General features: G+C 45.2%; 1 protein-coding gene across 1 annotated transcript; it reads left to right on the forward strand.

Annotated features, from left to right (window-relative positions):
* Positions 1–1606: 1606 nt before the first annotated feature.
* On the forward strand, positions 1607–16501 carry LOC311223041 (protein ANKUB1-like). The gene is made up of 6 exons (XM_084307737.1): positions 1607–1736; positions 2530–2673; positions 6813–7029; positions 13441–13555; positions 14029–14946; positions 15668–16501. The coding sequence occupies exons 1-6, from the start codon at positions 1647–1649 to the stop codon at positions 15747–15749; spliced, it is 1566 nt and encodes a 521-aa protein (XP_084163863.1). The 5' UTR covers positions 1607–1646; the 3' UTR covers positions 15750–16501.
* The last annotated feature ends 5829 nt before the right edge of the window (positions 16502–22330 follow it).

Genomic DNA, 22330 nt, shown 5'->3' on the forward strand with positions numbered 1-22330 from the left:
ACAAACTACAGACCGAGGGCATCCAGAGAATATATGGCTTTCCGTAGATGTATCGACGATACTTTTTTTTATTTTTAACCAAAACACAACGTTTATTACAGATTTATGACTAGAAGAACACGACACACAGTGCTGAGCTGCCTCTCATCTGCATCCTCAGGTTCTCAGCTTTCCGATGATGTCACCACTTCTCTGTAGCATCTACTGTTGACCTTCTATTGCCCCCTAAAGATCCCCCCCCCCCCCCCCCCCCCCCCCCCCCCCCATAAAAAAGACAAAAATGGGGGCGGCTACGTGGCGTAGTGGGCAAGGCGCTGGCCACGAATGCGGAGACGCTGGGCTCGCCTGTTCGAGCCCAGCGCTCCACATTGCTTTCAGTTTAGCTGGTCATTCATACTAATACACATTGGCCGTATTAGGGGGTGGGAAACTGATGGGTGGGGATCGGGCGTTGTGGACAGCGACTCCTACAGGTCGGTTGGTGCGCCTGCGCAGTAGAATCAGGAAGTGTCGGGGGCAGCGTGAGCCTCCCACGCGTTACTCCTCGCCACTGAGAGATCGAGCTGCGCAGGTGAAAAGATGCGACTGCTGTTACCTCAAGTACCGGAGGGGACTTGTGCTATGTATGACTTAGTCCACATTGCAGCCGGCTTGTGGGAGGCAAGAAACAGCGTTCGTGACAGGGGAGGGTTGAATTGGATGATACGAAATTGGGATGGGAGGAAAATATAGAAAATGGGAGAAAAAGTGGATAAAAAAAAAAAAAAGACAAAAATGGGTATGAGTGTGTCTTAGAAGAGGGTTAGGAACTAATTTGGAACCTTTAAAAGAACATGCCAACATTTTGGGAAATTAGCTGGTTAGCCTACGCATTGTCCAACTAACACCTCTCCCGAAGGCTAACCGGTCATACGACTAGACTAGAACATACGACTAGACTAGAAGTCTTTATTTGTCATGCAGTTTAACACACACACGCGAGATGGGCGACCCACAGGAACACACACACACATGCACTGAGTCGCCGATGAAATGTCTCTGCACTTTTCCCATCCCGTTGTCCTTCCCCCCATGGGCAGCCGGGAGCAGATAGGGCGTCAACGTGAGCCGCGCCCCGGGGACCAATCCAAGTGCTCCTGTCCGTCTTCGTCAAGGACGCCACAGCGTTAGCGATCTGTTGTGCATGTTTTTCCATTGGGTTTATCTTATCGGGGGGGAACCCTTGCGAGCACGGGGAGAACATGCAAACTCCACACAGAAAGGCCTTCCATTCATTGTGCTAAGCTAGGCTAACATGCAGCCAGATAGCTTTCTACTGAACGCACAGAGAGGAAACTGGTATCTATCTTCTTGTCTCTCTCTGGAGAATAAGCTCATTTACCAAAATGTAGATGTGTTCCTTTAAACGAATACCAAATAGTAACTTGTAAATGTCCTTTAAAGTCATCCTGCACCTCGTTCTCCAACAACCATGCCCCCCTCTGCAAAGGAGTGTCCTCTCCCCAGACCCCCGCCCCCCTGCTATGGGTCTGCCTCCGACAAGCACCACACACACACACACATACTCCTCTGTGCCGTCAGAGCATCCTGGAGGAGCAGAGGGGCCGGACGGACAGGCGAACAGAACAGAGGGACTCGTCCTCTCCATGAGGGTCTTCGTCTCCTTCGAGGGCTCCTCTGAGCCCTTTGACATCTCTCCGGTTGAAACCGTGGGGACCATAAAGCAGATGGCTAAGGTAATAAAAAGCAGAGAAAGGGGCCCGGGGTCCATTCACAACTATGTTCTGGACTGTTGACTTATTTTCACAAAGAGGATTCCTTCCCCGGGAATGTTTTTTATTTATTTTTTTTATTCTCCATGGCGATTCTGAAAAGATTACCAGAGAGAAAAGACATGTTCGGTTTGGTTCATCGGTGCTCCATATAAGGTTGTTTTTCTTTTCGGTGCAGGATTATGCAACAAAATGTTGTGTTTTGGGCTTTGTTTCACTGCAGGGGAGTGTGAATGGGTGAGTTGTGTGTGTGTGTGTGTGTGTGTGTGTGTGTGTGTGTGTGTGTGTGTGTGTGTGTGTGTGTGTGTGTGTGTGTGTGTGTGTGTGTGTGTGTGTGTGTGTGTGTGCGTGTGTGTGTGTGTGTGTGCGTGACACCAGCTAACTGGGGACAGATTTCTCAATAGAGGACAAAACACTGTGCCCAGTAGGGGAAATAAAATAACTGTTATGGTTAGGGGCTAGGAGATTAACCAATGGTAAGTCAATGCAATGGCCAAAATGTTTGCCTAAGTAGTGCACGTACACATATGTGTGTGTGTGTGTGTGTGTGTGTGTGTGTGTGTGTGTGTGTGTGTCTCTGTGTGTGTCGCTGTGTGTGCATTTGAGTTTGTGCGTGTGTGTCTGTGATATGATTAGCCTTGACATGAGACTCTTTTATATGACAAGTACAGTATCTCTAAATTATTCCTTCAGGAAAGTAGAATCTGCCTTCCTCCATTGTGGCTCTCTTTAGTTTCCAACCCTCTCCCTTCTATAGGATCGCTTTCACGTGCAACTGTCAGATGACGAGCAGGTCCGGCACGTCCTGGAGCTGAACTTCGCCGGCGCGACGCTGCTGGACACCTGGGTTCTGTCCGACGTGGGCATCAGCCCTGGCCGTACCGTGCGATGCACGAGGAAGGTACTGAGCATAACACGCATTTCAATATGTCGAATTCCATCTGGACCTTTTGGAAGGTTCCCTCAATTAATTTTGACCATCTAAACTTTAATAATGTGAATTTTATGGAATGAACTACCCACCCCAGTTAAGACAGCCGAAACCCGTCCAATCTTTCGCCGTCGACTAAAGACGCACTTCTTCAATCATTACATGAAATAAAGTAAAAAAAATATATATATATATATATATATATATATATATATATATATATATATATATATATATATATATATATATATATATATATATATATATATATATATATAAAATTTAATGAAATATCTAACCCAAACTAACCTTACTGTCATGCACTTGTCCTAATAAACTAACCTACACTGTAGCACTCAACACTTTGATGAACATTGTTACTCAGCTGATAGAGTTGTAAATGTAAATGTAAATGTAAATGTAAATGTATAGAACTTCCTCAGCCCATTATAAGTCAAAACACAGGTCTGTTTTAATCCACGGTTTACAGTCATCACAAATGTGTCTCGGGAGGTAGAGCAGGGCTCGATTCCTGCTCCTAACGGGCAACGTGTCCTTGAGCAAGACACTTAACAGAGGCGACCATGCAAGGTGTCAACCTGCTCTCTAACTGCTCCAGATGAGCAGGTTGACACCTTGCATAGTCGCCTCCGCCGTCGGTGTGTGAGTGAATGGGTAAAATGTGAGGAACATATTGTTAGGGCAGCAGTGGCGGAGCCCAATAGCAGAACACAGGAAGAGAGAGAATGGAGCGTTTTAGGTTGGTTTTAATGTAGGCACCAAGCAGACAGGCATTGGATGTACAGGAATGTACAATAGGTGCGAGCAGGTGCATTCCTCGTGCAGCACAGGAACGTCCAGGTGGGTGGTGTCTCTGGAGACAGCGTAGCTCGGGAGCGGTGGTCCTGGGCACAGGGAGAACAAGGGTTAGGACAAGGCAGGCAATAGAGAAAGAGCAGCAAGGCTAGTGTGCATCGTCATACCTAAGTTGTTAGGATGACACTGCGACGAGGGACGACAGGATCCGTGGGTTGAAGTAGGGGCTGCTGATGAGGGAATCCCTCACAGCCGCGCTGATTGATGTCCGTCTGGCAGCGTGGGAATGCTGGGGTCGGATGCTACCCATATAAGGGTGTGGAAGCAGGAGGGAAGAGGAAGGCTCTCGCCGTGATTATGACAGGACCCCCCCCCCTCTACAGGCGCCTCCTGGCGACCCTCCAGGCTTGCCAGGGTTGGCTCGATGGAAGTCCCGGATGAGGTCAGGACACAGGATCATCTGGCGGGAGACCCAGCTGCGCTCCTCCGGGCCGTAGCCCTCCCAGTCCACCAGGTACTGGAAGCCGCGACCGCGACGACGCATGTCCAGTAACTGCCGGACGGTGTAGGCAGGATGGTCGTCAATGATCAGCTGAGGGGGAGGTTCCGGAGCTGGAGGGGACAGAGGACCGGAGACCACCGGCTTCAACTGGGACACATGGAAAGAGGGATGAATGCGCATATGGGATGGCAGCTTGAGTCTGACGACGAGGGGTTAATGGCAGACAGAATTTCGTAGGGACCAACAAAACGAGGGGTGAGTTTCCGGGAAACAGATTTTAGAGGAAGGTCCCGAGACGAGAGCCAAACCATCTGACCTGGTTGATAGTCGGGGGCTGGGGGCTGGGGGCTGGGGGCTGGGGGCCGGTGGCAGTTGGCAGAGCGGCGATTCTGGTCAGCGGAGCGGCCCTGGTGTCCTCCCATATCCTCCTGCAGCGGTGAAGGTGCGCCTGCACCGAGGGGACTGAGATCTCCTCCTCCTGGGTAGGGAACAGTGGAGGCTGGTAGCCCAGAGAAGACTCTAAGGGAGACTGACCTGTGGCAGCGGAGGACAAGGAGTTGTGGGCGTACTCGATCCATGGCAGGAAGGCGCTCCAGCCAGAGGGGTCCCGGGTCGTGACGCAGCGGAGGGCGGACCCCAGGTCCTGGTTGGCCCGCTCTGACTGGCCATTGGTCTGCGGGTGGTATCCGGAGGAGAGGCTGACCGTGGCCCCCAGGGCTCGGCAGAAGGCCTTCCAGACCTGGGAGATGAACTGAGGCCCTCTGTCGGAGACGATGTCCACCGGGATCCCGTGGAGGCGGAAGACGTGGAGCACCATCAGGTCCGCAGTCTCTGAAACAGAGGGAAGTTTGGGGAGAGCGACAAAGTGAACGGCCTTCGAGAACCGATCGACAATGGTGAGAATGACTGTGTTACCGTGTGAGGGAGGCAGACCGGTGACGAAGTCCAGGGCGACGTGTGACCAGGGCCGACCAGGAACAGGCAGCGGACGGAGGAGCCCGGCAGGCGGTCGGTGACAAGCCTTCCCACGAGCACAGACGGGGCAGGCAAGGACGAAGGCGCGGGTGTCTTCCCTCATCCCTTCATTCACCATCAAACTCCAACATTATTACCTCCCCCAGGCGGTGTGTGTGTGTGTGTGTGTGTGTGTGTGTGTGTGTGTGTGTGTGTGTGTGTGTGTGTGTGTACGTGTGTGTACGTGTGTGGCTTTTGGTCGATCACCTTTAGTCGATAGAGTGCATAGACCTGAAGGGAAGTCTGTGCATCGCTACTCATTACTGGTGCAGCAGATGTTTGCGGTCGACTGCTCGACCAACTCCTGTGGCGAGATTGAAGACACTTCCTATTAATGACACATCCTATTCATGTTAGCAACGTGAAATATATACCTTTAATATGTCAAATGATTGCAGAATATGTGAAGAAAAGTCAGTTACTACATCTACATTTAGGCTGTACAGGTTAATCTCCAGCCTAATCAGTCTCCACTCAGGTTCCTGAGATCATCCACTGAGGATTTATCTTAAAGGACATGCTGTGCCTTTTACTCTAATGCTGCTAAAGTCACAACAGGGGATACATTATACACGATCTTAAATGTCACATTTACACAATACTCACTTGGGGGGTAATTTGTTATCAAAGACACCTTTGTCAGAGTCGGTTGTATTTATAATCTTTTTATGGGAGACTGTGCATTGGAATGGAGCACCGTGTTCCCAAGTGAAAAGCTGCTCCATGGGGAATGGTTTTATGACCGCAAGGGTCTTTGCTTACATTGACGAGATACGCTGCAACTGTCAAACATATACAAAAGATCCTGGTTTTACCATTAAGAGTGCATTCCAGATGCATCTCTTGGCAACTTTGCAAGATTGAGTTTGTGTGTGTGTGTGTGTGTGTGTGTGTGTGTGTGTGTCACATTGATTGCATGAATGCGTTGCTCTCTGACAGAAATAAATGTATTTTTAATGAGAGAATCGGTTAATACATTGTTGCATTTCAGCAACAAAAAATACATTGAATTCCTTACTTTTGCGTTGAAACTGATGCGTGAGTTAAACCGAGTGTCATTGTTTTCTGCCACGTTCTCATAATTAACTCATTACATCTGTGAATGAACGTTACAAAGAAAACTACTAAAATCAAAGTTCTACCAAGCAGTAACGTTTTAGGCTGCATATTAACGACCCAAATCTAAATGACAATTTTCATCAAGAATACCAACTTCCTGACCCATTTCCGTTGGAGATAAAATTATGGGATCATCATGCTTTGCGTATTGCGTTTTTATTGTTGTAACAGAGAGCAATGCAGACAACCAGGCAGACACTGACAGCCCCTAGTTTGTACTCTGTCAACAGTGATGCTATGTCTATTTGGAGCCTGGCAGACAGAAATAGCCTCCCAGTGGTCAAACAAAATTATATTTGAGGGCCCTAACTTGACTTGTCTACACCTCACTTCAGCCACCACCGGGGAGCAGCAAATCTCACGAGATCATTCCACTGGTATTTAACCTGTTTTATTAGTTTAACATTTAAAAGAAATGCAATAACATATGATTACTTTTCATTTTAGATGGATTAGGAACTTTTCAGGAGATCCCAATTTAATATCAGGGCATCCCGATATTAAGTCGCTTTGGATCAAAGCGAAGCGTCAGCTAAATGACTAAACTGTCTAAACTGTAATTGTATATTAATAATACACTGACCATATATTGTGAAATCCTCTCACACCTTCCTCGTATGCCACTTCTTTCCTTCCTGTATTCTATCTACTTTGTCAGAATGAACAAAAGCCGGTGTTGCGCGTGTTCAATGCCGTGATGAGAGAGACTTTTCCCGTCATGGGAGCCACGTTCCCCCTGAGTTCCTCCGTGGCCAGACTCAAGTCCCTCGTCTCCCACCAGTGTGGTCTCCCCGTCAGCACCTTCAGACTCAGCACGCCCCCTGGTGTGCAACTCTACGACTGCAACCAACTGCACGACTATAAAATTGAAGCGGGTACGACCTGCTTTCTGGCAGCCGTTCAGACCAGCGCTTACAAGCCCCGCACATACAAGCCCCGCACATAGCAACCCCTCGCTTCCATTGGCTGATTTTGGTGACGTGATTTTGGGTCACGTTGCACGTTGCACTGCGGGATTGATTGATTGATTGATTGAAAACTTTATTAACAGATTGCCGTATGATTTGGGTCACGTTGCACTGCGGGATTGATTGATTGATTGATTGATTGATTGATTCATTGATTCATTGATTGATTGATTGATTGATTGAAAACTTTATTAACAGATTGATTGATTGATTGAAAACTTTATTAACAGATTGCCGAATGGGTACACGTGACCACAGGCCCTGATTGATTGATTGAAAACTTTATTAACAGATTGTAGAATGGGTACACGTGACCTGACCGATTGATTGATTGATTGATTGATTGATTGATTGATTGAAAACTTTATTAACAGATTGCAGAATGGGTACAGTGACCGATTGATTGATTGATTGATTGATTGATTGATTTATTGATTTATTGATTGATTGATTGAAAACTTTATTAACAGATTGCAGAATGCAGTACAGCTCAATACACACAATTGTTAAGGGGATGCAGACCATGCAGTACTGTTACATTTGTGACATACAGTAAATATATACAAGGGGGAGGGAACTGTACATTTATGATGAATTGAAAATGGGGGACCCTGATGTAAACAAGACGGAAGTCTTTCTCTGGTCTGCATCCCCTTAACAATTGTGTGTATTGAGCTGTACTGCAGATATATTTCAATTGCCTTACTTATTTACATAAGTATTATAGGCCTACAGCAGTATTGTACAGACAGTCTGTGTGAAGTCTGTGTGGTTATCCAGCTGCACAAAGGCAGAGCAAGAGGCTCTACAGAGGGTGGTGAAGGCGGCAGGCAGGATTGTCGGGACTCCTCTATCAAACATCACCTCCGTCTTCACCTCCCGCTGCCTCCACCGCTCCAAGTGTATCATCAAGGACCAGTCTCACCCAGCACATCACCTCTTTCAGCTCCTTCCCTCAGGGAGGAGATACCGGTCCATACATGCCAAGAGTTAAATATTTAAGAACAGCTTTTTCCCCCAAGCAGTCAGACTGTTAAACGCTCATTGACTGTCCCCTCACGTGCACCATGCACTTACCTGGACTTGATAATCACTGTTACCACTCATCATGCACTTTATTTAAAATATTCTGTTATGTACAGTGTTATATGTGTTTCATGTATGTATATATTGTACTACGGTCTGTGGGAGCTCCCCTGAAATTTCACTCACGGTCATATAAGAGTTTTAATGTAGAAGGTTTTATTAATGAAATGTTGGGTATAAACTGGGAGGAGGTATGTTGTGAGGATGACCCAGAGGTTGCACTGGACTTATTTATGTCAGAAACAAATCAGCCCCATGGATAGATAGTAGCTTTTAATGAATTTTAATGAATGAGAGAGACATACTGTAGCCAAAAAAGCATCAGTGTGTTCCAGTTCTGCAGATGACAGACAAAAGTACCGTTCCTTACGTAATCAAGTCACAAAGTTAAATAAGGTGAGAAAAAGGGAATATTTTAAACCATGGTTATATGATGTGAGAAATGATGGTAAAAATCTATGGAATGTTTTAAATCAAATTATGGGTAGAAAATCCAATGTCTGTACATGGTACATTAAAACTCTTATATGACCGTGAGTGAAATTTCAGGGGAGCTCCCACAGACCGTAGTACAATATATACATACATGAAACACATATAACACTGTACATAACAGAATATTTTAAATAAAGTGCATGATGAGTGGTAACAGTGATTATCAAGTCCAGGTAAGTGCATGGTGCACGTGAGGGGACAGTCACCACACAGACTTCACACAGACTGTCTGTACAATACTGCTGTAGGCCTATAATACTTATGTAAATAAGTAAGGCAATTGAAATATATCTGCAGTACAGCTCAATACACACAATTGTTAAGGGGATGCAGACCAGAGAAAGACTTCCGTCTTGTTTACATCAGGGTCCCCCATTTTCAATTCATCATAAATGTACAGTTCCCTCCCCCTTGTATATATTTACTGTATGTCACAAATGTAACAGTACTGCATGGTCTGCATCCCCTTAACAATTGTGTGTATTGAGCTGTACTGCATTCTGCAATCTGTTAATAAAGTTTTCAATCAATCAATCAATAAATCAATCAATCAATCAATCAATCAATCAATCAATCGGTCACTGTACCCATTCTGCAATCTGTTAATAAAGTTTTCAATCAATCAATCAATCAATCAATCAATCAATCGGTCAGGTCACGTGTACCCATTCTACAATCTGTTAATAAAGTTTTCAATCAATCAATCAGGGCCTGTGGTCACGTGTACCCATTCGGCAATCTGTTAATAAAGTTTTCAATCAATCAATCAATCTGTTAATAAAGTTTTCAATCAATCAATCAATGAATCAATGAATCAATCAATCAATCAATCAATCAATCAATCAATCCCGCAGTGCAACGTGACCCAAATCATACGGCAATCTGTTAATAAAGTTTTCAATCAATCAATCAATCAATCAATCCCGCAGTGCAACGTGCAACGTGACCCAAAATCACGTCACCAAAATCAGCCAATGGAAGCGAGGGGTTGCTATGTGCGGGGCTTGTATGTGCGGGGCTTGTAAGCGCTGGTCTGAACGGCTGCAGCTGGATACTATTGGCTTTCTGTGCGTCTGTCTGTGGTTGATTTGTGTTTGTGTGTTACTATTGTAAACCAGTGGCGTCCTTTCAGTAAAAGGCAAGGTATGGCGAGGATTGGGGGGGGGGGGGGGTGTTTCCCCCCCTTGGTAGTTTTTTTTTTGTCAAATCAGTTGTGCAATAGTCACTTTTGGTGAGTTGTTTCTATACAATTCAGTTATATGACATTTAGGTATGACACAGGACTACACAAGCATTTTTAGTATAGAAATGTGTCAACAGACTAAAGCAGGGAACCACAATATTTTGCATACGAATTATGCAGAATGTAATATCATAACTGTCTATTATTTTTCTTGCAATTGAGCCAATTTTCCTTAGGTACGGTTTTGAGGTGTGTGTTCAACAGAATGTAGTATCAAAAACACATTCACAAAAAGTATGGGTTACTGAATGCTGAACTGCACTATTATAATCACTAAGCCAGACCTTACCTGTGTCCCTGTATCACTTGTCTCTGCTGCCCTTTGATAAAAAAACGTCCCTATGTCCATTTTCCTTTTTTTTTGGGCATATTTCAGTTAGTCACAGTAAAAGTCACCTAGTAAAAGTGAGATAATTGACAATATCAAAACATGCTAGGGCTGTACCGAATAGTTCGAAGCTTCGTTCATAATGTTGACATTCGAATTCTAAATCAACATAAAAAATTGTAAAAAAAAAAAAGTAAATCTTTTTTTTTTACATTTTTATTTGCCAAGGTATGGCGAGTGCCATACCTTGCCATACCAAATGGACGCCCCTGTTGTAAACTACTAACAAGTCTGACACTATGATGAATTGAAAATGGGGGACCCTGATGGAAACAAGACGAAAGTCTTTCTCAGGTCTGCATCCTCTTAACAATTGTATGTATTGAGCTGTACTGTACTGTACCCATTCTGCAATCTGTTAATAAACTTTTCAATCAATCAATCAATCCCTTTAGCTCAGCTGGTTAGTGTGGTTGTCTGTTGAACCTATGGATCCTATGGTCCCAGGTTCAAATCCACTCGGTTACATTGGTGACAGACAGTGGTGGGATCTCACTGCCCTGTGAATCTGTATCCAGGTCTCTGTGCCTTAACCCTGGGAAAGTGCACACATGGACGAGGGAGGACGACTGTAAACTACTAACAAGTCGGTCGCAGTCAACTAGCGCCTGTTACCCGGTCTGACCCTTTGGTGGATCCTATGGTCCCAGGTTCAAATCCACTCGGTTACACTATGAATGTTCTGCCACAGAATCTTTAAGAGTTTGTGAATGACTTTACCTTGGGGATGAGTTTATTAGCATGGTTTCACAATATGTGTTATATTTTCACATCTATAGCAATGAAGTCATTTGAGCACCTGGTCCTAGACTACCTCAAATCCTCCATAATATGATATCATCCCAACTAGACCCATATCAATTTGCTTACCGTGCCAACAGGTAGAGGATGCCATTAGCTTGGTACTCCACCACCACCACCACACACTCCTACACCTGGAAACACCTACGCATGCATCCTGTTTATCGACTTCAGATCAGCCACCATCTCCCCAATAAACTATTCTCCTAAGCTACAGGACATGAACATCAACCTGGCCATAAACTACTGGATCCTTGACTTCCTCAGCAACAGAACCCAAACAGTCAAGATAAACAATCTCACATCTCGCTCCCTGACACTCAGAACTGGTGCCTCTCAGGGCTGTGTGCTCTCCCCCTGGCTCTTCTCCCTCTACACAAATCAACTCATCTCCCTGGACAGCTCAGTCAACATTTTTAAATATGCAGACAACACCACCATCCTCGGCCTGATCAAAGATAACAATGAGTGGACAGAGCAGCGAGATGGTGCTCCATCAACAACCTCCTGCTCAACACCTCCAAAACCACAGAAATAGCCATTGATTTCAGGACTGCTGAAAAAAACACCCAAACGGCCACTATCAATCTCTGACCAATCCATAACCCTGACGGACACACCGGGCGGCTACGTGGCGTAGTGGGCAAGGCGCTCGCCACGAAATCTGGAGACGCTGGGCTCGCCTGTTCGAGCCCAGCGCTCCACATTTGCTTTCAGTTTAGCTGGTCGTCCACAGTAATACACATTGGCCGTATTACGGGGAGGGAAACTGAAGGGTGGGGATCGGGCGTTGTGGACAGCGACTCCTACAGGTCGGTTGGTGCGCCTGCGCAGTAGAATCAGGAAGTGTCGGGGGCAGCTGAGAGATCGAGCTGCGCAAGTGAAAAGATGCGACTGCTGTTACCTCAAGTACCGGAGGGGACTTGTGCTATGTATGACTTAGTCCACATTGCAGCCGGCTTGTGGGAGGCAAGAAACAGCGTTTGTGACAGGGGAGGGTTGAATTGGATGATACGAAATTGGGATGGGAGAAAATATAGAAAATGGGAGAAAAAGTGGATAAAAAAAAAAACCTGACGGACACACTCAAATTCCTCTGTACCCACATCAACAATAACTTAAAATGGGACACCAACACCACCTCCATCCATCACAAAAAAGGCCCAGCAGCGTCTGTACATCCTCAGGCAACAGGTACAGGGTCAAACGCCACCTGCTGGTCTGATTCTATACTGCCATCATTCAAAGCATACTCACCTCATCAATCCCAGTCTGGTACGGTTCTGTACATAAACACTCCATTCACAAACTTCAGCGCATAGGGCGGCTGGGTGGCACAGCGGACATTACGCTCGTCACCAACGCAAGAGACACCGGGTTTGACTCCGGCTGTCTGCGTTGCCTCCGGCTTGGGCCAGCCGTCATACTGACTCAATTGGCAGAGTTAGTGGGTGGGAAGTCAATGGGTGGTAATCTGGACGTTGTGGACAGCGACTCCTACAGGTTGGTTGGGGACGCCTGCACAGCAGAGACAGGAAATAGCGGGGGTAGTGTGAGCCTCCCACACGTTACACCTCGCCAATGAGAGTCCGTGCTGGCAGGTGAAAAGACAGGCTGCCTCCTCGTGTTTCGGAGGGGACACGTGATGCAAGGCTTCTATCCTCCCTACAACCGGCCAGTGGGGGACATATGCGAGCAACGTTCAAGACAGGGGAGGGGAGAATTGGCACTGTGGAATTGGGATGGGAGAAAAATAGAAAAAGAGGAGAAAAAGTGGATAAAAAAAAAACGTCAGCGCATCATCAATAAGGCCTCCAAAATCATAGGTTGTGACCTTCCCTCCCTGGACTCCATCTTCACCTCCCGCACAACCACCCGTGCCAGCAAAATTGCAAAGGACCCCTCACACCCCTGTTTCAGCCCCTGCCCTCAGGTAGGCGCTTCAAGTCTATCCATGCTAAAACCACCTGCCTCAAGGACAGCTTCTTCCCAACTGCCATTCGGACCCTGAACTCCATTGGCCCCCCTCTCCCCCTCCCCCCTTACACTAACCAAGCTCCTGACCTGATGGACTAGACTCTTCCGTGTGTTGTGTCATGTTGTGCTGTATTTATGTATTTATTGCTGGGAAGGGGGGGTAAATGTATCCATGTTCCTGTTTCATGTATATCTAGAGCTTCAACCACTCTGTACCAAATACGAATACCACCAACCTGGTTGTGTGGCAATAAAAGTATCTTGTATCTTGTATATTATCCCACAATTTATATGGTAGAATGATTTCTTTTTTTTTTACCTACTGTAGGGACTACTCTATGTTTGGACACGTGGGACGGGTGGGCGGAGTTTCTTCAAGGCTGCTTCCTGGGACACAGACTGACAGTCCAGTCCCACCTATCAGAAGAGAAACCGGTGATGAGGTCAGCAAACGCCCTGTAGAAATAAAATCTCAACTTCAATCAATCATTGTAGGCCCACATCTTATTCCGATTGATTTTCACTTGAAAACGAAACCTTGTATTTCAGCATTCAGCGTTGCCATAATAGTATGTCACATTGATTGAACCTTCAGATGGTCAAAGTGCATACTTTAAATAGGTCCATATTTTGAAGTTACTGAATACATCATCAGATGCAATATCCTTTTATTCTTATGTGGGATGACAGTGGCTCAGGAGGTAGAGCAGTCGTCTGGTAATCCAGAGGTTCCCGGTTAGATTCCTGCAAGACACTTAACCCCTAACTGCTCCCGATGAGCAGGTTGGCACTTTGCATGGTTGCCTCCGCCGTTGGTGAATGAGTGAATGGGTGAATCTGAGGAACAAAATTGTATGAAAGCTGTTATATAAAAGCTGTTATATAAATGCATCATTTACCATTTATTCTACTCCAGGTTCCAGCTGCGGGTGGCACTCTACATCGCGGCCTTCCTAGGACACCTCGGCCTCGCTGGCTGGCTACTGGAGAAAGGAGTCCATGCTGAGACCCCAGTGGGGGTCCACCCCTTCCGCCAGTGGTGCCGCCAAACCGCCCACCCAGACACCGCCAAGTGTCCCGTCCATGTTGCCGCCGAGCGCGGTCAGCTCCTCATCCTCAAACTCTTCATCAGCAACAATCTTTTAACCTTGGCCCGTCGGGACCCCGAAGGTCGCGACCCTTTGCAGATCGCCATCAGGCACGGGCACGGAGAGTGCGTGCGCTACCTGGGAAACAAGCTGTGCTCTGCGGTCTCCTTGCCGAAGATATCCCTCCCCATGCGCGTCTACCTCCAGGTGAAGCGCTGGGCGAGATCGGGGCAGAGGAGGGCAGCCTTTAAACGGCGCCAGGATATCAGGGCTTTGCCGAGAGCCAGGGTGGAGGATACAGTGCTGGTGGATGGGTTCAACCACACGAAGATGTCTAGCAAGCCCAGGACGAGGGGAACCAAGGCACGCAGAGGGGTCAGAGGAAGGGCTTTGCAACCTTTGACCTCTGTTAGCCTCCATCGCCCCTCCATATTGCCATCTCAGGGGACGTCACAAGCTCTACGTAAGCTGCGTTCTGTGTGCACTGCAAACGCCAATGAGAGTTTAAAGGCACAGAAGCACAGCGGAAAGAGCGGAGAGGGCTGCCTATTGGACAAGGAAGATAACAACAGCCAATGGAGGAACAGGGTCCCACTGCCGCCCATCCCCCGAGACACCAATCCCAGGCCACTGTCCATCTATGCATCGCCAGACTCCTCCCACATCCTAACCTCTTTAGAGTCCTGCTCTCGCCACTGTGGCCGTACCCCGAGAGAAAATGCCATATACTGTTTAGCTATGGCCAGGTCAGTCCATTTTGAATACACAGTATGCAAATGTTGAGTGCTTAGTAAAATACTGTGAACAGTCACATACTTTCTGTATCATAAAATATGTGATATCAATATCAACAAGAGTCCTAGTGGATCTTTGAAATGCCCTCTTCGCTATACAACATCAGTAATATTGTATATGATATTGGTCAGAGGGAGTATTAGTATTAGGAGCTATCCGGCTGCAAGCTAGCCTAGCTTAGTACAAATGAATGGAAGTGGATACAGATCAGCTAGCCTAGCTGTTGGACAAAAACACCTCAACAGTTTTAAGATAATCCGTATCCATTTCCATTAATTTGTGCTAAGCTAGGCTATCTTGCAGCTGAAACTCTGAAATTCAGTCATGAATAAATTGGTTGCCCTACCACCAATTCCTACAAATGAAAATAGGAATGGAGACATGATTCAATTTTCTAGTTGACTGAACTCTTGATGCAAGGATTTAATTTGCTAGAATAAAACAGAGCTACTGTATATTTAGTTTTTCAATGGATTAGCATCAACATCAATTGTTGAAAAGCATCAACAATTCAAACTCTGCAATAATGTATATATACACACCCCACATGTATTTATTTATATATATATACACATGTATTTGTTACTAGAGAAAGCAATGGTTAAGTAGAGACAAACCTCAATTATCTTGCACTATATAAACTATTAATATCTTTGTTTCCCATTGATACAGCACCTTCACAGAGAGATCCTGGCTGCAACAGCTGGATGTAGCACGGAGTCTGATCAGAAGGAGTGTTCACAGCATGACCTGAATATGAAGAGACCCTGGATCGTGACTAACTAACTCACATAATTTACAAGTGAAGAGTCCAACTGCGACTGGACTCCATTTGGATGACGAGGAAGAATCCTTCTGAATGACAAGTGATGGGTGTAGCCTACGTTGGGCTCAGTATTTCTTTATTAAGAATCATATCGATTTGTTAGTGAATGTAGTTGTTAGTGAATGTAGGTGTTTGCATAACTGACCATGTTGACCAGGTGCTGGCATAATAATTCGCACTGTGTTTAGTATCCAGATGGTTTTAAACAATAGTTTGCTTTGACAATTTTACCTGTTTAGATTTTGAAATGATAAAACTACGTTGTGAAATGATAGGATTTGTTTTTCTTATTCATGATGGCAATATGTGTTTGACAAAGGTCAAATTAAGGACCTGACTGGTAGTCAAAATTAGTTGTCTGTTTTCATTCAGGGTCGTCAATGAGCTGTTATAGAATCCCCAACACTTCCTCCCCAGACTTGTCTATTTGCACAAAAGGTTGTGTTGGGACTTTGTATGATAAAAACAAGACTCATTGTATGTTTGTCCACAGTCATTTGACATAGTAATGACTATTTGTACTCGTATTGAAATATGCACAAACATAATGCATACACGGTTTTTAATATACAGAAAATATCGATAACTTTAAACATGGCAATATAGTGAATACATCAAGTGAAATCCCTTTTATTCTATTCCAGAAAATATATATATGACAGAGTCCAAGTGATGGATTGGACACTGATGATATAAATACCCTAAATAAATGTGCCAACAAATTGTATCATTGTGGATCTATTTTGCTGTCATCTCATGTCGTGTTCTTTATCGCCCTCTTGTGGATACATTCTGCACATTAAGTGCCAGATTTAGATGGCCCACACGTTTGATTGATTGATTGATTGATTGATTGAACATTTTATTAACAGATTGCAGAATGGGTACAATACAGTACGGCTCAATACACACAATTGCAATTGCAATTGCAAGTTCTCTGGGATGCAGACCAGAGAAAGACGTTCGTCTTGTTTACATCAGGGTCCCCCATTTTCAATTCATAACATTTATGACATACATTGATTGATTGATTGATTGAAAACTTTATTAACAGATTGCAGAATGGGTACAGTACAGTACAGCTCAATACATACAATTGTTAAGGGGATGCAGACCAGAGAAAGACTTTCGTCTTGTTTACATCAGGGTCCCCCATTTTCAATTCATCATACCATTATATGACATACATGACATACAGATAGACAGTACTGCTACATCTATACATTTATGACATACCAGATTTGCAAATACAGTACTGTTTGTGATACAAAAAGTGTCCAGAAAAGAGAGTATATACATTTGACGTAGAAACTGTACATTGGAGGAGGTTGGTGCTATATACATATACAGTACTGTTTATTTACAGACAGAGTTTCTAAAAGAGAATATATACATTTGAGGGGGAGGAAACTGTACATTGGGGGGGTGGGGGGGAACTGTACATGGACTCGTTGGTTGACCAGTTTCGAATTGCGGCCTCCCGTATGTGCTTTTTTAGAGCAGTTTTGAAAGTGGGTAGGGATTCACATTCTTTTACGGCTGTGGGTAGGGCGTTCCACATCGTTGTGTCATAATTGCGAAGCGTGTTTAGTCCCTTGTTTGAGCCGAATCTGGGTTGGACATGATTTGTGGAACTCCCTCTGGTGTTGTGGTCATGGTATTCACTGACCTTTGGGAAGTATCTCGACATGTACATGGGTACCTTAGTGGTGTAGTGTATCTTGTAGACCAGGCCCATTGCAAGTTGCTGTACTCTGTCGTCTACTCTAAGCCATCCTAGGTTGTCAAAATGGGCAGGGATGAGGTGGGTTTTAGGAGTAAGGTCAAGCAGTAGTCTTACCAGTTTGTTTTGTGATGTTTATTGTAATCTTGTTTTTAGTGCCTTTGAGGTGCTTTGGTACCATGAGGTGCAAGCATAGTCATAGTACCCTTGAATGAGTGCTCCTGTTAGAGTCTTCAGGGTATTCTTGTTTACCAGAGAGGAGATCCGGTACAAGAATCTTGTTTGTTGGTTGACTTTTTTGATTACATTGGTTGCCATTTTGTCACAGGAAAGATTTGCCTCAGGGCGGCTGAGTGGCGCAGTGGGCAAGGCGCTCACCACTAACGCAGGATATGCTGGTATCGAGCCCAGCTCTCGGCGTTGCTACAGGCTTGGCCGGCCGTCATACTAACACAATTGGCAGTGTTAGAGGGTGGGAAAGCCGGTGGGTCGTGATTGGACGTTGTGGACAGCGACTCCTACAGGTCGGTTGGGTGACGCCGGTGTGGCGGAATCAGGAAGTATCAGGGGCAGCGTGAGCCTCCCACGCGTTACTCCTCGCCACTGAGAGTTCGAGCTGCTGCGGTGAAAAGATGCGACAGGCTGCCTCCTCGTGTACCGGAGGGGACACGTGATGCAAGGCTTCTATCCTCACTACAGCCGACCAGTGGGAGGCATAGTCTAGCAACGTTCAAGACAGGGGAGGGAAGAATTGGAAATACGAAATTGGGATTGGAGAAAAATAGAAAATGGGGAGAAAAAGTGGATTAAAAAAAGGAAAGATTTGCCTCTAGGATGGAACCCAGGTATGTAATTTCATCTTTCCTTGTGACAATAGTGTCACCCACTGTAACTGAGAAGCCGTTGGCCTTGCTGAGTTTGCTATTTGATCCAAAAAGAATGGACTGTTTTACCCAGGTGTAATGATAGTTTGTTATCAGCGAGCCAGGTGCAGATTCTGCTGAGTTCCGAGCTGAGGGCTTTTTCAACCTGTAACTTGATCAATAGTGGCAGTGCTGATGCTCTACACACAGTGTAGTGGTTGTGCTGATGCTCTACACACAGTGTAGTGGCTGTGCTGATGCTCTACACACAGTGTAGTGGTTGTGCTGATGCTCTACACACAGTGTAGTGGCTGTGCTGATGCTCGACACACAGTGTGTTAGCCAGGTCATTAACTGGCGGTCATCAGTGTGGCTCAGAGCAGAGACCCAGATTCAGAGATGGCATTAGAGCTTCCCATCTGGGCCTGATGTCATCACACATACACACAAGGGATCTCTGATATCTAGTTGAAGTGGTTTGATGTCGTCATGTTATATTTATTACAATGTATTGGGGCTTGTTTTCAGGACTGGCCCTTGTTCTTTGAGTTCCCAAAGCAAAATGTAACCCCAGAATACATCTAACCCATTTATTTAACATTTATAAACAAATACAAATCGTTTTGAAAACGATATTGATCTGAACAGTTCAGAGTCTCTTACATGGAAGATGTAGTATTTATTAGGGATGTCCCGATGTCCGAAGATCGGGATCGACAAAAAAATAAAATAAAAAAGGATTTTATTTTATTTATTTAACCTTATTTTTTTTATTCAACAAACATGACCATGTTCACGTCTTAAACTCATACTGAGGCCTTAGTTTTGGTTTTAAATTGCATATCATCATACATTTATTTATTGTCACACAGAGCAGAAGAATTTTGCCAAAACAAACCAATAGTATCCAGCTGCAGAACGGCAGACCAGCCACACTCTAAGACCCAAATTACATTTCTTTTCTTTTTTTTAATCCCAATTTCTCACATTACATTCATGTTGACGTTATCCAGGTGAAAAGTTAACTTCATTCAAGCGAGGCATTGCAATCCTTGACATAAATCATTTGATGTATAATTAAAGGGGCTATGTACTGCTATTCCTAGCACTATTTGGGCAACTTTACACAATTCCTGTTAGTCTATTGAAGACATTTGTAAGGTTTTTTTCAAAAAAATGCATTGTTTTATATTTCTAATCAAGTACTCAAAACCATCATTTTTCAGCCTCAAGAAATCAGGCTGTTATGGCCTGGCTCCGCCCATAAGCACTTTGAGTGACAGTCAGTCCACAGTCTGCACTGGTAGAGGGAGGGAGGGAGGGGGGGAAGAGAGAGAGAGAGAGAGAGAGAGAGAGAGAGAGAGAGAGAGAGAGAGAGAGAGAGAGAGAGAGAGAGAGAGAGAGAGAGAGAGAGAGAGAGAGAAAGCCGTTATTGACAAGGCCCCCTCTCTCCCTCTCTCTTCCTTTCTCTCCCTCTCGGTGATGAGTCCGCGCGCGGCAGAGAGAGAGAGAGAGAGAGAGAGAGAGAGAGAGAGAGAGAGAGAGAGAGAGAGAGAGAGAGAGAGAGAAAGCCGTTATTGACAAGGCCCCCTCTCTCCCTCTCTCTTCCTTTCTCTCCCTCTCGGTGATGAGTCCGCGAGCGGCAGAGAGAGAGAGAGGGAGGGGGTGGGAGAGAGAGAGAGAGAAAAAAAAGACAGGCAAGGCCCCCTCTCTCCCTCCCTCCCTCTCTCTTCCTTTCTCTCCCTCTCGGCTCTCGGTGATGAGACGCGGCAGCTTGTGTTTTTTTTTTTTCCTTTCTTTCAATCTCCCGTTTGCGGGTGTGTGGCTCGCGGCCGGCAGGTACCCCCCCCCCCCTCCAAGTGCCCCCTCTCTCTCCATCTCTCTCTCCCTCTCTCTTCCTTTCTCTCCCTCCAGAGCGCACAGGCCCCACTCCGCCTCGCAGCTGAGGAAGTGGCTTCCTCCACTCGCTGTCTAGTCTAGGTAGAATGGGGGCGGGCATTAGCTCCAACCACAGAGCCAATCGCATCACTGTGCGCTACCCAGAGCCCGAATGACGTGACTCAGGCCTTCAAATCAAAATGGCCTGATTTACTGGAGGAGGAAAGGGGCTGAGCTGAAACAGAGCAATCCGCCAATATGGTATTTAGACACTAAAACACATTGATACGAACTCCTATTACTATAATACAATGCTAGAGACTGAAAAATGACATTTATAGTACATAGCCCCTTTAAATCAAAGGAAATGCGTTTGGGTCTGAGAGTGTGGCTGGTCTGCCGTTCTGCAGCTGGATACTATTGGTTTGTTTTGGCAAAATTCTTCTGCTCTGTGTGACAATAAATAAATGGATGATGATATGCAATTTAAAACCAAAACTAAGGCCTCGAGTCAGTATGAGTTTAAGACGTGAACATGGTCATGTTTGTTGAATAAAAAAATAAAATAAAAAAAATAAAAATAAATATATTTTTTTTTGTTTTTTTTTTATCGGATCGGGAAAGATCGGTATTGGTAGATACTCAAAATCATATGATCGGGATCGGATCGGGAGCAAAAAAATTTGATCAGGACATCCCTAGTATTTATGAGCCCTTTTGCTTGTGTCGGTTTAATTAAACTCTTCCTCCTGCATGTTGGACTTTTTGAAAGTGGGTAGGGATTCACATTATTTTACGGCTGTGGGTAGGGCGTTCCACATTGTTGTGTCATAATTGCGAAACGTGTTTAGTCCCTTGTTTGAGCCGAATCTGGGTTGGACATGATTTGTGGAACTCCCTCTGGTGTTGTGGTCGTGGTATTCACTGACCTTTGGGAAGTATCTCGACATGTACCCGACATGTACCCAATGTACAATGTACTCAACCCAATGTGCAGATAATGAGACTTGGCAGACAGATCTTGTTAAAACCCAGTTTGGGTATATTTAATAATAATAGAATGGTCAGGTATTCAGGCAGGGGTCGATACACGGGGGGAGCACTCGTACAGTCCAGGGGCGTCCGCGGGACAGGAGAGTCAGACAGGCAGGGGTCGATACACGGGTACGGAATAGTCAGCCAGACAGTGGTCAAAACAGGTACAGGGTATTCAGCCAGGCAGGGATCAACACGGATGCAGGTCCTCATACGTTGCCACCATCCTCTTTATGGTGGTGGGAAAACTGCAGACCTTAAAAAACTGCCATCGTGCATTAGCTCCTCTGGAGATCAACCTCACTGAGATCTATACAGACACCCTGCAGATGTCTGCCCTGCTCATTAGGTGAAGGCAGGTTGTTTGGGTGGGGGCTGATACATCTGAGGAACACATGCTGTCTGGACTACGCATTGCCTGTGTATTTCAGGGCTGGTGTTTTACTTTATTATATTATTTATATATATATTATAATATAATCTGATCCACCCATATAATGCAATTATGCACAACCTGGGTTCAAAATGCAGAACACAAATGTATACTGCGGTTTGTCATTGATGTAGATGCCTAGATGCACATGATTGATTCTAGCATATTATTATATATAATTATAACGATAAATCGTCAGCTTTGCCTGGAAGGGTTTGGGACAAATCTCATTGATGTGTCTGCTCCACAGTTTGTGTTATAAGATTCAGTACGATGAAAATCTTGTTTTTCCAATCGTGTTGCATTTTCTTCACAGAGGGTATGTTGACATAAAATTACCGAAAATGTTAGAAGTGAAATGATGAATAAAGCTCTTTGATCTCTATCCCCTTGGATATCAACAAAATCAAGTCATTTCAGATATCCAATCTACGTCCTACATGTTTGGGTACATGGAAAAAAAGGAACAACGTATTTTATAATTCAAGTTTCAATGAGGAGTGTGTACCAGTCATTTTCTTCTCTTGGGTGTAGCAGGACAACCCCAGTTGGTCTGCCCAGAGATACCTGGTTGGTT

The sequence above is a fragment of the Notolepis coatsorum genome (genome assembly GCF_963971535.1).
Source record: "Notolepis coatsorum genome assembly, chromosome: 2".
In the NCBI taxonomy this organism is placed as follows: domain Eukaryota; kingdom Metazoa; phylum Chordata; class Actinopteri; order Aulopiformes; family Paralepididae; genus Notolepis; species Notolepis coatsorum.

Coding starts and splice junctions, on each gene's coding strand:
- LOC311223041 (XM_084307737.1), top strand. CDS start 1,647: ATGAGGGTCTTCGTCTCCTTCGAGGGCTCCTCTGAGCCCTTTGACATC. Junction 2,674..6,812: donor CCGTGCGATGCACGAGGAAG/GTACTGAGCATA, acceptor CTACTTTGTCAG/AATGAACAAAAGCCGGTGTT. Junction 13,556..14,028: donor GAAGAGAAACCGGTGATGAG/GTCAGCAAACGC, acceptor ATTCTACTCCAG/GTTCCAGCTGCGGGTGGCAC.